Below are 16,859 nucleotides of genomic sequence, written 5' to 3'. Positions count from 1 at the left end.
GTATATTATTGTAACTTAATAACTAATTGGAAGTAGTGTGGTAAAAAAAGATGTTGCTCTAATATTTATATGCGAAAGTTGCTGTATGCGGCTTTCTATTTGCACAAAATAAACAAATAGTATATTTATTTATTTAGTTTGTTTTAAAGATACAATCATTGTCAAAATGCTAGATATTCCATTCACCATGCTTTTAGAGCTAATAACCCTTAATTTTCCAACAATATAGCTGTCTTCCTGCAGATAACTTTCCGCATTTTCGCTTTCTTGAGATAATCTCGGCAATTTGCTTTGAAACGATTGGATCTCAGTTGAATTACTGTCAATGCTTCGGTGTGTGTGATGCGTACACTGTTAACATGTGTGCATTTATAAATAGCGTAGTGGTGGATGGCTCGACGCGTCTTTGCATTACCCCAACCTTGGCAATGGACAGGTTTAAACTAACAGACTGATTTTAGTACTAACACTTTGTCTAACATCTTATTTTGGTTCTGAGTTGGTGACGGTGGTTACATGGTGATATAGGATTAAGTGGCTAACTAATAACATGGCTAAAGCTCTTGTGGTACTGGTAAGTACTTTCATTTTTTTTAAATACAGTGCGTGATTTAAATTTTTGTAAAAGTAATGAATTTAACATAGTTTTAATATCTTTATAGATCCTCTTGGCTAGTTGTTTGGCCTTGAATGGTCAAGAAGAGGAGTCTGTAGAGACAGAGCTGGGACAGCAAATTGTTAAAGTAAGTTTAATTTTAACATAATCAAATAAAAAATAAGTGGCTTTTAATTATATTACTTGACATTAAAAATTAATACCTTTCGTCAAACATAAAAAACAGTAATTAAATGTTTTAATAAAGTTTTTAAAAAGATTGATTGCAAACTAATTTATAATCATGTTTATTCTTTCGTGCCGTTAACAATCTCCAGTCTTTGTTATAATTCATAATGAATGAGTGTTTTGCATGCATTAATTTGAAATATAGTCAATTTCGTACATGAATATGCGATTTCACTGACACGCTTTGATTTTCATTGTTTGAATACATTGTTTACAATAATTTATTGTTAGATAAATCGTCTATAAAATGAAATTATGAGGAAAATGATAGTAATATACATTTTCGTAGATATTTTTGTTTTAAGTCCGTTACTTACATACGAGTAAATACAGTATTATGAGGTTTTACTAGATTTACCTTCTCAATACATTTTCACAAAGAAAAAATGCAATATCACTCATTAATAGCAATTGTTATCTAAAGAACCGAGATTAGAAAATGAATAAATCTATTCGTAGCTATTATACGATTGCATGATTGTTATCAAAGTATATACACATTATGCTACCAGAGATAGTAATAGAATCATTTACATTTTAAAGCTACATAGTGGCGTATCGACTACTGAAATCGACTATTGAAAAAGAGGCTGACAAAGGTGACTGAGTTTCTTCCGCCACTTCTTCTCAGCACCAGTCCATAATTATGTTGTCCCGAAGTGGTGGTAGGGCAATATATTAATTATACTATATTAATTTGGGACATGTATAAGTGCCCTGGAAAGGGCCTATGAACTGAACAAACTATTTGAATTTGAATTTATCTATGTACTCACTTTTTATGCAACTCTACATACTCAGTAATTATGGTCAAAGTTCCGCAATACTCAGAGCTTAATAACTACAAGTAATAATAATTATTGCAATGAAGTAACATAATCGAAACACACCAACATAAGCAGTACAAACACTTATCGAAAGCGGTCGCCGTGTGTCGAAATATCGGTTTATATTGCGGGCCAGTTCACCCACATTTCTCCATGGCAACATGACAACTCGTTTTGTAGGTCTAGATTGTTACATTTTGTCTTAAAAAGTATGCAAAAGGCAAGTCAAGGTGGTCCACAGTTGGCAAAGCATTTTGTTACATTATTGCAGCTATTTTCAGCAAGTGAAGTAATATTTTGAGAATTTTTGTATAGAAATTATAATGATGGAATTAGGCCAGTCATATCAATGGGGGACTAAATGCATAACAGTATGGTGATTGGTCGGGAATGTAGATAGACTGAGACCCACCAAAAGCCATGAGTTTTTTAATCAAAGCATCCTCGCATATATTATTCTCTTCTCAGTACAATCTAGTCATTTTTACATTACACTGTAAAATTATTCAATTTATCTAATTGCAAACTATCATGTCGTTAAAATTAATTCAATATATCCATCGGCAAGCACGTAACAAACAGATCCGTCATACATATTCACGAATAAAAGTGAACGCAGACGGAAACAAATGAAAGTGAACGATCCGTCATTGACATTGAGTGGCGAAGCGCACGCGCACCGACTCATCTTGAACTTGGCGGGAAAATGGCCGCCGACAAGTGACATTTAAGAGGAGCAATGACTTTTTAACTATTTACGCACTAGTGGAGCAGCTTTCAGTCAATAAATTCGTGTTTTTTTATTACAGCTTGTGTGGTTTGCACATTTAGCTAGTGTCAAGCCAAATTATATGTAGGTAATTAGAAAACATAATAATGAATAATGATCTAATGATGATGAAACAACAGCAACAAAATTTTAAGGAAATCCTTTTCCCTTAGTTTCAGTGGTTAAAGAATGCGGCACTTTACTGTGCAGTTTGTTCATAAATAAAGTAAAATTGTTAGATAATGAAGTTTCATTTATCAATTTGTGTTGTTGCTGTAATAAATGACAACGCTTATTTTATTTTAAATCAGTAACAGGATGTAGGTACTTAATTATTCTTGCTGNGTTGCTGCAAATTAAGTTTGACTTAGCATTACATTTTACATTATTTATTAATCAATAAAATACAATTTATAAATAAAATTTCGATTATGACTCAATGAATAATTGTCTGAATAATTGATTGGGCTAGCAACTTGAACATTGAACATGTTATTTTAATTTATTTGTTCATATTTTGTTATTATTTTTGTTAAAGACACTTCATTATTGTAGTGGTGCTTTATGAAACAACTGTAGTGTTTTCCATTCTTGAATGATTATTTTTTTCAAATAGATTCGTGAGCGAAAATCATTATGATACGCGTATGCGCCAACAACCAGTTCGATTGACAACCACCTGACTTATTCGAGTATATACTGAAACTGTCTGCAATTACGTACATTCCAATGTTATGGAAACAATTATATCGCTCATTAGCTATTCAGAATATTAAACTATAATAAGCGAGCATGCAATAGAATGTCATTACGAGTAAAATACCGAATTTGCACACGCAAGCTATCACTTCACACATTCCCTGTATGTTTTTTTCTTTAATATGAACCCAGTGTGTAATTGAGGCAGCGATAAAAACATGATTGGCGGTGGAATCAAATTTGCATTTGTTTTTGCAGGAAAATCCAAGCTATTCGTTCAGTTACGGAGTGTCAGACACCAAGACTGGTGATATCAAGAGCGTGTGGGAAGCAAAAGAAGGTGATACTGTTAAAGGTAAGACAGTATGAAAAAACAATAAAACTAAGCAGTTATTAAAAAATAAAATTTGAATGAATCAGAATAAAGTTACCATCACACAGAATATGTATCCAGATTAATTACAAAATTTGGATTTAATAGTTGCTCAAATCCCGATTATGTTTGAGATCTTCAAAAATAGAGCGTACTTAAAATGGCAAAGCACCGTGATCCCTGCTCGTTTGCCTCCTGAGTCCTGTCCCTTAAAAAAGGTGATCTAGAAATATTTATTATTTTACCTAATTGACACGAATTCATTTTCAGGTCACTACAGTGTTGTAGAACCAGATGGTTCAGTGCGAACCGTCGAGTACTCAGCAGGCCCAAACACAGGATTTCAAGCAGTTGTCAACAACGGAGACGTGGGTGTCGTCGAAACAAGCCGCAGCCTCACAGATGATGCTGAAGATAAAGCCATGAGGGACTACGAAAGATATTCTGACTATTCCGATGACGCTGATCTAGACTATTTCCCAAAACATGAAAGGAAAAGAAAGCGACCACAATTCGACTCATTCAGAGACTACTCCGCAAGGAAAAGACCACATTACCCAAGTGACTTGGAACCCAGCGAATATACTCATAGCTACTCCATCAAACATCCCTACGACGAAGCAGAATCCCACGTAGGATTTATCGCCGATCCCAACTGCAAAAAGAAGAAAAAAGAAAATGACGAAAACTTGTACACAAGTATTTTGGATTCTGATGGTAGCAAACAAAAGTATCCTAGTTTCAGTTCAAACTCGTACAAAGAAAACTTTGAGAAGTACGAAAATTTCGACTTCGATAAGCCTTTTAATCCTTACAAATATGGTTACAAGGGCTCAAAATATGAAGACAACGTGAAACCAGCTTCGTCTATAAAACACAGTTTTCCTGCTTTACCCGATGCACCAATCCCGGATAAGTTTTACCCAGACGATATGCCTACTCGTCCGAAGAAGAAATACAAGCCTCCGAAGTACCCTGAAGTAAGCGACAACCTCGACGACTATGTCTTGGTCCCGAAGAAGAAGTATAAGAAGAAGCCAACGAAAGAGGTTATGCTAAACGAATACAACCACGAAAGTTACGACGATTTCGATCGCCCCCGTTATCCTGACGAAGATGAGGACCGATTCATTAGCCCTCCAAGAGGGAACTACGGTCCCAAAGAAGTGGTCCGAAAAGTAATTAAGAAACGAAAACCTGTAATAAACCTACTAGATATATTTGATATATAAATATTTTAAATTTTACTAATCATACAAAGTAGACTGCAGTGTGGCTGAACCAAAAAGTATTGTAAGTATAGTTTTGCTATTGGTGATATACTAAATTATAGTTTAATATCATTATTTATTGTCATAGAGGATTTTTTAGTGAATTCTAATGATTCAATGTTGCTATAATTGCATTCCTCTTAATCAAAAATCTTGATCTGTTTTTTTTTCTAATATTATTAACGTATTAGCGTTATTAAATTAATAACGCAACATTACAATAATAATAGTTGATTCCTAACAAATTCTTACAATAAAATTACAGTTTGATTGTCTTTTCGTGTGTGTGTATGTCATTGTTAACAATGATAAGTGAAATAAGATTATTTTTAGTTTAAGGCTTATTAGATATATCTACTAGTTATTTAGATTTCTACGACTGGTAATTATAAATGTGAATAAAAATACAAACAATAAAATATATAATCTAATGTTTTATTTCACCAAGTGAAATCAATATTCTTTTAGTTTTGAAGCTGAAGTCATTAATAAAAGTCTCACAAAACATGAAATACGAATACGTATTCCAGATCTTAAATTACGAAGCGCGGCATGAAATACCTTAAAAGTGCACCAGTATTAATCTTCGCACTTATATCTTAATGATAATAATTACTTTTGACAATGCTGTATCGGTATTATTATGCACGCGATGTGGTGTTACGCAAACATTCTTACAAAGACAGTGAAAGTGCAAAAGGCTCAGAAATTGGAGCGAGTGGGAGTGTCGAGTATAACTCTACAAGGACGTTTATATTGAACTACTTTTTTATCTTTTTGGAGCTTTTTAATTTGCGTTATGAGTATCAGCTATTTTAAACGTCCTCGTAATTATTTAGTACTCGATAAAACTTATTTTTATGAATATTGCTCACAATGAGTGGTCATGAAAAGCATGAGTTACTCAATATAAATATTGGTTTTCAATCCACCCGATGTCCGAATATGTTCAAAATAAATTAAAGTTAATAATAGCCTACGAACTGCCCGATGAACGAATATAGAAATTCGGTCGCTATGAAAATCTTTGGGGGAGACCTTTGAATTGGAAGAAACCTAGAAAGTGTGGTAAGTTATGAGAGTCAAAGCAACAGTAATAGGCTATGGTAATAGATACTGTACCCAGACTAATTCATGACTTGCTGTAGCGGACAAAGGTGAAAGGAGGCAACTTCCACGGACGTGGTCCATAAACAAAGTTTACCCAACAAAAAGTTTCACTTCGACTTCTGCAATCCAAAAACTAGATCGAAATTCGAATCCGACATGTGATCAGATGTCAATCCCACGAACGGCCTATGTTTTATTCACGCTGCGCACGCATTCCTTGGACATTCACCGGTGGGCGCGGCCGTGACACGGTCGGCATTGTCGCAATGTGCCCAAACCTAACCATTTCTATAAGAAATTTCGGGAACTTTGTATCTCGAATATTCACAATGTTGAATATACAATGTCGCTATGATCATGAAGTTAGGTTTAATCATTACTTTTAATTGGTCGACGATCTGGTGAAGGTTTGAGGAAGCATCTGGATGGGGGCAGCGTAAGACCGGTCGTTGTAGAAATCCTTAGGAAAGGCCTTTGACGTCACGATGAAAGCTGTCGACGTCTTTTGGTTAAAACAAACGAATTATTAGTATAAGCGTAAGTACTCATACCTGTACGGCTAGCACGAAAAACTTTCGAGTTCGAATCGTTTGCGTATTCGAATCGGCATCAAAAGATTTAGTACGAAAACTAAAACAGCGCCCTTGTGATCGTGTCGTAAAGTGAACTTAGTATGAGAAATGGTTGTAGGAAACTTATTTTGAGAATCAAATTGTCACGTTATCGTTTAATTCGAAGGTTGAGTATCGAATTTTATCGAATACGCAAACGATTCGAAGACGAAAGTTGTTCATGCTAGAGGTACTGAAGTGAAATAAATGATAAAGCTTTTTACCTAACATTTTATACGTCGGGACGGGTAGGATTTTTGCAATAAAGATAGCTTTACCTATAATTAAGGGTTAATGAATAGCTTTGATGATGATGACATAATATTTTATAGATCGAGGATATCTAAAAATGTTAATGCTTAGGGAATTGAACTACTCTTTTTCTGTAAACTACACATACGAGTAGTTGTTCGAATCACGACTGAAGTTTAGATTAGAAGTGTTTCAATCTAACGTTGAATATATTCAGTCAATTTGCAAGATTACAATATTTGAGACATGATACACTAGCTGTGCACTAAATCTCATGAATTTAAGTGATAATAATTGTCAATTGACCGATATCAAGTCATTGCTGAGCCTTTAATTGATGGAATATGTGATTAATGATCCTGTCAATTGCAGATAATCGTCACGTTGCCATAATTGCAAGTATTTGCAATATGTATCGTGGGAACCCTGATGGCAATTTTGTTATTAAGTCTTCATGACCATAACTAAACTTTAATTTAAATCTTTGTCATCTTAATTGTATTATCATCATCATCATTTCAGCCACAAGACGTCCACTGCTGAACATATAGGTCTCCCCCAATGATATCCAGATTGTCCAGTGGGTAGCGGACTGTGTCCAGTGAATTTAATTTTTTTTGTGGATCCAAGTTGAAATGATGTTAGTTAATACATTCTAGTTAGTTTAATTGAATTATAAATAAAGTAATATTCGTCTTAAGATTAATCGGATATAAGAAGTTGAGAAAATAAAAGCTAATAAATAAATTGTTAAGCAATAAATTGAGATGTAACTAAGCTCTTAACAGCCTCTTTATCTTTTAGAACAAATTAACTTCCAATCAGTTTAGATCGAATTGAAGGAGCAATAATTAAAGCCTTCATAATTACAAGATACGTGGCCTAAATTGCTATCGCGGCTAGCTATTTTCGGCTCGACATTTTTAATTTACACTATAGGTACTCTTTGGGAACCAGAATTTATACCATTACCTTTTTTAAACATAAAAGGTTTGCCGATGTTTGTTTTTTTATTATTATTATTTTTCTGGCTGGCGGGTGGAGAGTTTAGGTCAAACCCTTTGCATTTGCCTCTGGTAAATTGGAGAAGGTCATGCTCCTGCATGACCATGGTCATGATTCTGCTAATCTCCTCCGAGATTAACTGACCTGTTAATGTGAAAGGTATTCTTCTAACAAAAGCTCATTCCAAACTAAACATTAGTTTGTCCTATTTTGTAAGACTTACATTACTTCCGAAGTTATAGGGTGTATGCAATCATATTCAAGTTTGTCGCCAACACGCTAGGCCGGTGGAACTAATTTGACTAGATAACTATCTAGCCAGAACACGCATGCTTAATAGCTTCCTCTTTCATCACCTAAGTGGCTGTTTTAACATTCTGTTAATCTAACAAAACACCAATAAAATATACAAGCTTGAATAAGTAAATTTGAAATACTTATTTGCTACAACATATTTTCTTCAATTTACCTCTTGATTTTCAAACTAGGACTAATTTACATATGCAGTAAATATGGTAAGGTGGTTTCATATATGTTTGTTTATTCAAATTGCCAAATAACAAGCTCAGTTTAATATGCAGTCAGGTAAATGGTTTATGGTCTATTCATAATGATAGTATGGACCACATACGTGTATTTTGTTTATTACTTAGATCAACAGTCCTACAAGATGCTTATAAGGAGGTTGCAGTTAGACCATTCAGTAAAGTAACTAAGCGGTTATATAAAAAGATACAGAAAACCTTCGTCATCGTTTAAGCAATAAACACTCAATCAAAATACCTCATTACGTGAAAACAAATGGGTGTAGCTATCAAATTCTGACTTGACGTTATGATGAATGAAATTAATGATGCGATGAAAAAATTACAAACTAACACTACCGCTGCTTGATTGGCGTTAGTTTGTGAAACATGATTCTGTCAACATTAATAACCAGTTGATTGACAGTGTGAAAAACAACACTAAAGACAGTCTCAACAGTTCCGTCAAATTTATAACGAGAAAATGTTAATACTTTCCGAGCTCCCTTCGTTAGTTTGCGCACCTGTTATTATGTATAGTAGGATGCATAAACACGTGCATAATTGCCAGTTAGGTGTACACTGGTTGTCAAAATTGACATCATTCCATATTATTTTATCAACGCTTTTGTATACAATTTGCTAAAGTCCTCTTTGCGCTGAAGGATTTTCCTCAACATAAAACTCCTCCTAATTTTCAGGTGAATAATTTTGTTGCGGGTCAAATGACAGTATAAAATTCTTTCACTGGTTAGGTTTATATCGCCTATCAAGATCTTTTCAGGACGGGAGTTCCAACAGTGGGAACGAGAGAGAATAGTGCCTGAGTACATACTCGTAAATACCATCGACCATCGTCCACAGTGAAGTTATTTATGGGTCGTTATGAGTTACATCAATTTCTACAAAGTATTCAGTGCATAATTAACGAGCACTAATTACCTAAATGTATTATCAGCTTCTGGACACAGCTTTCTTATCGACACGATTAAGAAACAAAGTTATACAATGATAAAAATGTGATGCAATCAATTTTAAGTACTGATAGATGGTTAATAATATCAGACACGTTAGATATATTCAAATGAACACTGCAGAACATGAAATTAACTGACTGATGTCAGATTATACAGACGACGTCAAGCTTAATGTACTGTAGCTTTTTTAGTTGTAATAAAAGCTATTTTGCAACTTAAATGTTAAGCCTGATATGCCGTCGACTGTACAACATACAGTTGTATAACTTGAATGAATGAAGAATGGCTTGGAGGTGTAACAGCTGGATCAGTCATAAAAACACGCGCTAAAACGTGAGGAGTTCCGGAACGAAAGTAGGACTATGATAAATTACACACTAAGTAACGAAATGTGCATTTTAAGTAGCGTACAAGTGCATAATAACAGATAATAAATGTTTAACGCTAACAAATAAATAACAATCAAGCGAAATGAACCTGAATTACAATGCGAAAGTTAGATACATAGACCAACTTCATAAAGTAAACAGAAATGTAAAAAATATTATGTTTTAAGTAAATTGATTGGGTGTTTTTTCGTAGCTTGTATTTCATTCTAAATTTAGTTTGAAACGAAAGTACTTATGAGACCATGTCAAATCTGAATTATTAGGCTGGGTCCACCATATTACTTTAACTTTAACAAACGAACCTCATGGGTCTATCAAACTCCAAACAAAAAGGTTATTAGTCAAAGTTAAAATAAAGTGGTGCAACTAACCCTTAGTTTTTAGGTAAAATGAATGTAAAAATATTATTTATATCACTTTTCTCCCTCTTTACTGTCTCTTAATGTCAAATGCTAATTTAGTTAAAGGAACTTTTCCAAAGTTCAACTCCCTTGCTAAGAAATTGACCCGCATTCGCGTCAAAGGCGCCGACCAGTATTTTTATATACTCCCTAATAGAAAATGTAATCTAATATTGATCTATTACTAAACATGATTTATGCAGCAGTGAAATACTTAAGTAATTGATTAAATTCTTCACCTGATTAAGTTGTTTCGTCAGTACCGTGAATGTTAGCTTTAGAAACGCTTAATAACATGTTACGGGAGATCTTATTACACGTTATTGTTTCATAACGTGGGATGCGCCTACACATTCAATGCTAGGAACTGCATTAAGTTTGGCAATTTATTTCTTAGTTATACCACAAAAGTTATACTAAGTCTAATTGCTTATTACCTATTGAATAAGCTAGTTCTCTTTTATGGAAATTAAGTGCTAAAAACACTGTTAAGAAAAATAATATTTTCCCTAATATGAAAAAAAAAAAACTAAAATCCTTAAGATTTGAAGATTTAAGACCTGTAGCTGTGATGTCTACTTGGTAATATGTGTGACTGGGGCACACGGTCTCTCCCTACAGTAGGGTACTTAGCTATGTGTGACACATTCTCTCCGCGGAAAAAAAGATGATAATTAGAACTCTCAAGTCAAATTGCAAGTTTATTTTGGATCACAATCAGTTATAAGATCTTGACAGTATAAATCAGTTTATTCGCATAATCCTTACAAGAATATAGGCCCTTTTCAGGGCTCCTATTATACAAATTAATATAGCTGGCCCTCCTACCATCATTGGTGATTCATTATCACTACCAAGCCCTAATCTCATTGATAAGCGCACTTCACGCGCTACGAAATTGTAACACAATTTAAATGAAGTAAGCGAAACCTGTTTCTCCCAATAAAGCTCGGTTCATTGACATCCGATGAGTCACGCCAGACTTGACATCGGAGCGCAAGCGCAGGCGTCTACGACACCTCTTTTAAGCCGCGGTTTCGTCAAAGAGACTTTATAAACAGGTTATTTTTAAATTAAATATTTCTTACGTTAGACACAGATAATTTTGAAATTCGTTTCTATTCACGTCACCTTGCTTGAAATTACTTTACCGCAAGACAACTTTTTTCTGGTTCATCTAAATCATTAAAAAGTTTCAACAAAATGCCAAGTTTATTTTGATGATGTAGTTTTATAAATCCTAACTAACAATCTTAAAATTAGTTTAATTAACAATGAACTATAATAAATGCTATTTATTGTGATTGATTTGTTTTGATAAATTAAGTAATAAGTAGGAATATTGTTACAAGGTCACTGTTGTGCGTGCAACACGCAATAATACTGAATGTTTCCAAAGATCGTATATATCTATGTCAAAACATGTCACTTTAAAGTGTTTTGGTCTTCTAAATAATTCCATATTTGACCTAATATTACTGAAACCTGACAAATGTAACACGGCTCCTTAAACTGTGTTACATTTGTCAGGTTTCAGTAATAATAAATCTCCATCATGTAAACACCCCTTACAGACCGCCGCGTTTTGTGGTTTACTACAATATCGAAGTGTTGGTACACTTAAAGCCATTCATATTCAATAATGTAAATGTTACTCGTAGGTATATTTGATAACAAATAAATTAGGTTAAATTAAATTAATTGTTTTCAAATACTGCATCTCACCAGGTGCGATTGTGGTCATTCTTGTCTAGCATAAAAAAAAAGAAACTTATGAGTAGACTTGTATCTTAACATCATACAAAATGATCTGAAAACTAATTGAGCACGCGGCTCTATAGACAATGGCTAATCTACTATAAATGACTATAAGTGCATAAGCTTGTTTAAGCCTCGTATCGTAATTGTCTGCCATATTTGGCATTAATCGAAACACTTTTACTGTTCTTTGATAACATTTAATCTTACACTGAGGTTTATAATTGGATAGGAATGTTAATTTTCACATAGAGTCAGTCACACTATAATAATAGGTACTCTATTTTGTTTACTTTTGAGAAAAATTAGAACTAGATAAGCATGGCATAAACAAGTTTCATGTTTATTCCTTAGGCCTTAGGGTATGAAGATAACAACATGTATGCAATTTTTATTATTAGTACTATGTTATTATAATGTATTATACACTTACTTACATAATTTGTGTAAAGTTCATGAAAATTATTATCAGAATGGAAAAAAGTAAGTTCCCTCTTCTCTCGAGCAATGGTAAGCAAAAGTTGTATATGAGAGGACATATACCACACCCTTATTTGATTTATATCTTAAATTTATTGGAAACTGTTTAGATTGATTGATTGGTGACCGCTCCCATAAAACCGATATTGATATCTGAACTACTTTTCTGTGGTTAATGCAATAAAAATGTAAATCTCACTTGTTTTGTGCTGAACCCGCAAAAAATTGAACCACAAGATTTCCTTGACACAATTCAGTGCGGAACTGCCCGTTCTAGCCAAAGTTGATAAAGTACCGACTGTAGTTCACGACTGAGAAATATCGTTGAATGTCCCTTAGACCTATTGACCAGTAATAAAGAACGCAAAGTACCCGGCAAAAGTTTAATTTATTCCGTATTTTATTATTTGTATAGGTCTATACTACTTAGGATAGTTCTTAGACCTATTTTATTGCATGTGTTAGGCTAATGTGGATACATTTTTATTATACTCAAGTTTTATTGAATCTGACTTTTTGACTTTGGTTGGGGTGTGGATTGATATATTTAATTCACTAGTGCAGAAGTTGGTAGCAATTAGACAGTATTTTTGAAACTCTATGAGTGAGTCTGTGATAAGGGTAGTAGGAAGGCGCTGGATACAGGCTACTACCAACCAGGCAATATGTGGAAATCATTGGGGGGCATTAGTGGACGAAATGTATGGCTTAAGTGATGGTGATGTGATGAGTGAGTCTATAAAGATGGAACTTTATAGCTGAGCCCTCCTATCCGAATCCAATCTTCAAATTGTAATAGAGTTGAGACTTCTGCGTTTTTGGACTTAGACGAAGAATCGTTTTTGAGAGTGCACCTTAGTTTCGATGATAATGAGATTTCACAGGTCGTTATTTCAGGTGTACCTAATTTTGGAATAAATGAAATATTCATTTCGTCCAAAGTCGGCGTATCCACGTTAACCCACCGATCTAGTTCAGTCGCGGGCAGCGCCCATTAGATATAGTATCTCACATAGTACCTATGTCTCCTGTGCGATATAGGCATAGGCGGGACCTAATACCTATAGGACACACAGCCTCTATATAAGCGACAGGTATCTCGTAATTTGGCACAGAACAAGCCCTAGAGCTTAGAGTGAAGTACCGTGTTATCACAAAGATTAGGACAATGTTTTTCAAGGTAAAGTGGTATTTTGTGATAAGTGTTTCAGTGAGATATGTGGGAAAAGTTTTTTATTTATTCTTTCAGGCTAATCTTAAAAATGTTTTTGAAATAACATGTTGTGTTAATTTGGATAAATTTGACATTTTAAAGTTATATAGGAATCTGTAGAAATGCGAAAGTGTTTTAAGCTTGTTATCATTCATTCCAAAGCATTTTTACCCGACTACGCTATGCAAATATCCAAAGTATCTGGTTACAAGAAAATAGGATTTATTTAAGTTCATATTCACGAAATTACACATTCATTTCGTGAACATTTTGTCAACAAAAAATACAAATACAAATATTTTATTTAAGCAAACACCGCGACCGTTTACGCATACACATTCAAATACAATTAGAAACAATAATGCCAGTTTTATTCGGTAAACAAAACAGAGTGCTACTCGTAGACCTAATTTGCTAAGAGCGGTGCTCCGACCGCCAACCAAAGATGCTCTAAAAAGAAAACCACTAAGGCTGGGTTGCACCACCTTATTTTAACCGTAATAATAACATTATCCGGTGCTTGCGTGTTATGGAGTTTGACAGATTTTTTACGTTTGTCATTGTTCTAAAAAATATGATCTGATGATGGATTTTACTTTCTTAACAAATTATTTGATACTTTGCAGGCAGTTTTGGCTTGCACATTGGTGGCCCTGGCCCAGGGTGGGCTGATCGCAGCGCCCCACGGGGCCCTGTCGAGCCAAAGCATCGTCCTGGGAGCTCCCGGGTACGCGGCCCGTGGGTACGGTGGCTATGGCGCTTTGGGGCTTGGTAAGCCTAGAAATACAGAGTTTTTTTTATAGTGCAAGCATTTCTTTAGTTTCTGGCAGTGCTTTAAATTATTTTTTTTTGCTATAGAAAAGACTTTCAACAGTCATAAATGGAGACTAGTCTAGTGATGCTCCTTTGGTTTATTTTTTGCCATTTTGACTGTCTCTGTCTACCTACCTCCTGTGCTTATTTGTTATACTAGCGAAATATTCTTTAATCCAAATTTTTTTACGATATCTAGATTAAATCTACCGGTGCTTTAAGTTGTTTTCTGAGCAAATACCACAAATTCATAAGATTTTGAAACACCTACCAACTAAGAAGCTGTCAATGACTTTGAACTTGACAGTTGTATGATACTTTCAGGCCACGGCGCCGTGGTCGCCCACACCGCGCCCGTATACCACGCGCCCATCGCGCACGCAGCCGCCCCTGTTGAGGTTTATGTAAGTTCTCTCCAATACATCTCTAAATTCTGTATCCATTGCAACAAAAGAGGATTCCTCCATTCGCAAAACGCATCCGTATTTAATTTTGTCAAAATTAATGACACTTGTGAATTTAAAAAAAACATAGAATGCCACCTTCAGAGGCCTTGTAAGTTCCAGCCGATATTGTCCAGTAGTCTATTTTATCGATTTTGCACATACCTACATTTTGACGTCGATACAGTATACCACGGCGCGCATCGTAGCCCGGCTGAGATGTTAAGAAGGCAAGATGTATTTAGGACGGGTATACGACGAGCCCTGAAAAGAGCAAAAAAGAATAGCAAAAAAGAGTCACAAAAAAGACTTATAATTCCCCGGATTGATATAATTCGTAAAACCCCTCCCTCTAATCCCTCAGGCCCACCCCCGCTACCAGTTCAACTACGGCGTCACTGACGGCCACACCGGCGACCAGAAGAGCCAGTGGGAGGCGCGCGATGGAGACGTGGTGAAGGGCCAGTACTCGCTGGTGGAGCCTGATGGCACCGTGCGCACTGTCAACTACTCCGCTGATGACCACAACGGGTACGTAGAGATGACAATTAGAGATTAAGAGACACACGAGTGACTAGAAGAGCCAATGGGAGGAGCACGACGGCACCATTCGCTCTATTAGCTACTCTGCTGATGACGACAACGGGTAAGTAGAACTGATGAAGATTCCTAATCAGGAGGCACACTAGTGACCAAAAAAGCCAGTGAGAGACGTGGTAAAGGCCAGTATAGTCACTCGTAGAGCCTGTGCGCACTGTCAACTACTCCGCTGATGACCACAACGGGTAAGTATACTAAAAAAAATAAATTGATAGGCAGTGTGTATTACAGAACTGATCATCAGTTAAAGAAACATGTTTTTAGTGAAGATGGCATCTCGGAAAGCACGGCAAGGGAAACTTAGTGATTATAAATATAATGTCAATAGAATGACTTCTGAACTTTAATTCCTTCCCCCAGATTCAACGCCGTCGTGAGCAGGCAAGGACACGCTGCGCATCCCGCCGTAGCTCCCGCGCACGTGGTGGCCGCCCCAGCCTACGGCCACGGACACCTCCTCGGCTAAACCCCCACCACCCCCAACCGACGACTATTTATTACATAACGTATTAAATACATAGGCTAAGCTCGGACGGAATGCGACAACGAAAGGAACGCTACGTGGTCAGCCACGCTCGCTAAGGCTCGGCGTTTCATAAGGTGTATCCAGGGACCAAGGCCCAAAGTGTACTTCAATTCAGCTATCGACATCTATTTCGTACTATAAAGACTTTTGTATTATATTTTCTTGTAGTGTGTAAGTGTCACTCCGATTTTCCGTACTTGAAAATACATTTTATGAAACGTTAGACTCACGCCTACGGGGTGCTATGCAAATACTTCGGTTTTTGTGACTGATACTATAAATTAATATTATAACATTTCATACATATTTAACTGAGTTTTATTTAAATGATCATCATATAAATCAGTAATACTTAAATCTTTAATTTACGACACAAAAATAAACTTCGAAATAACGAGGTGCTGAAATACCTAGCTACTCGTATTATATTTTTAACGTTTTGATTATGACTTATGAAATTCGTTTTTGGAGGTAATTAAGATTTCTTGAAAAGCAAAATAATTACATCTTCACAGGCCTACTTCAATTACGTATTGTATTTATTCTTTTCGCTTCGCAATTTTCTGTCAATTTAGTGGGTTTTAGTTTTACTAAAAGGTGCATCCGTTTAGATTTCTATCGGATGTGCATTCCGTTTATGCTTTTAAAATCTAAATCGATTGCCAAATCAGCTGTCTGTCAAATTGATGGACTATTAGCGGAGGAAAGAAATAGAGCCGGATTAGAATCATCAATGAATTAATCGGAACGTGTTACGATTAAGCGATTCGATCTAGAACACCTCTCGTGTCGTTCGAAATATCGATTATGTAACAGATTTATGAATGAGGCTTGATTTCTTTATCTTTATAGATTCATGTAACTTTAATTATAGATTAATATTCAGATGTCTACGTTTTTGGCTGCGATGAAATCTCTTAATATGTATGTAATTAATAGAAAAACTGATACTTCTGTAATTTCCTACACATTTT

The 16,859-nt window shown here is 35.3% G+C and overlaps 2 protein-coding genes across 2 annotated transcripts; both read left to right on the top strand.

Annotated features, from left to right (window-relative positions):
• The first annotated feature begins 400 nt into the window (after positions 1-400).
• On the top strand, positions 401-5,096 carry CPR125 (cuticular protein RR-2 motif 125). Its single transcript, XM_028312489.1, has 4 exons — positions 401-574; positions 663-743; positions 3,398-3,494; positions 3,783-5,096. Exons 1-4 carry the CDS (start codon positions 551-553, stop codon positions 4,742-4,744), a joined length of 1,164 nt encoding a protein of 387 aa, XP_028168290.1. The 5' UTR covers positions 401-550; the 3' UTR covers positions 4,745-5,096.
• An 8,314-nt stretch (positions 5,097-13,410) lies between these two features.
• LOC114358514 (cuticle protein 7) lies at positions 13,411-16,191 on the top strand. The gene is made up of 5 exons (XM_028312491.1): positions 13,411-13,470; positions 14,130-14,274; positions 14,641-14,720; positions 15,124-15,290; positions 15,720-16,191. Exons 1-5 carry the CDS (start codon positions 13,459-13,461, stop codon positions 15,823-15,825), a joined length of 510 nt encoding a protein of 169 aa, XP_028168292.1. The 5' UTR covers positions 13,411-13,458; the 3' UTR covers positions 15,826-16,191.
• The last annotated feature ends 668 nt before the right edge of the window (positions 16,192-16,859 follow it).

Source organism: Ostrinia furnacalis, unplaced genomic scaffold (genome assembly GCF_004193835.3).
Source record: "Ostrinia furnacalis isolate ACB-3 unplaced genomic scaffold, ASM419383v2 OfSCF3968, whole genome shotgun sequence".
NCBI lineage: Eukaryota > Metazoa > Arthropoda > Insecta > Lepidoptera > Crambidae > Ostrinia > Ostrinia furnacalis.
This window is presented reverse-complemented; position numbering and strand designations above follow the sequence as displayed.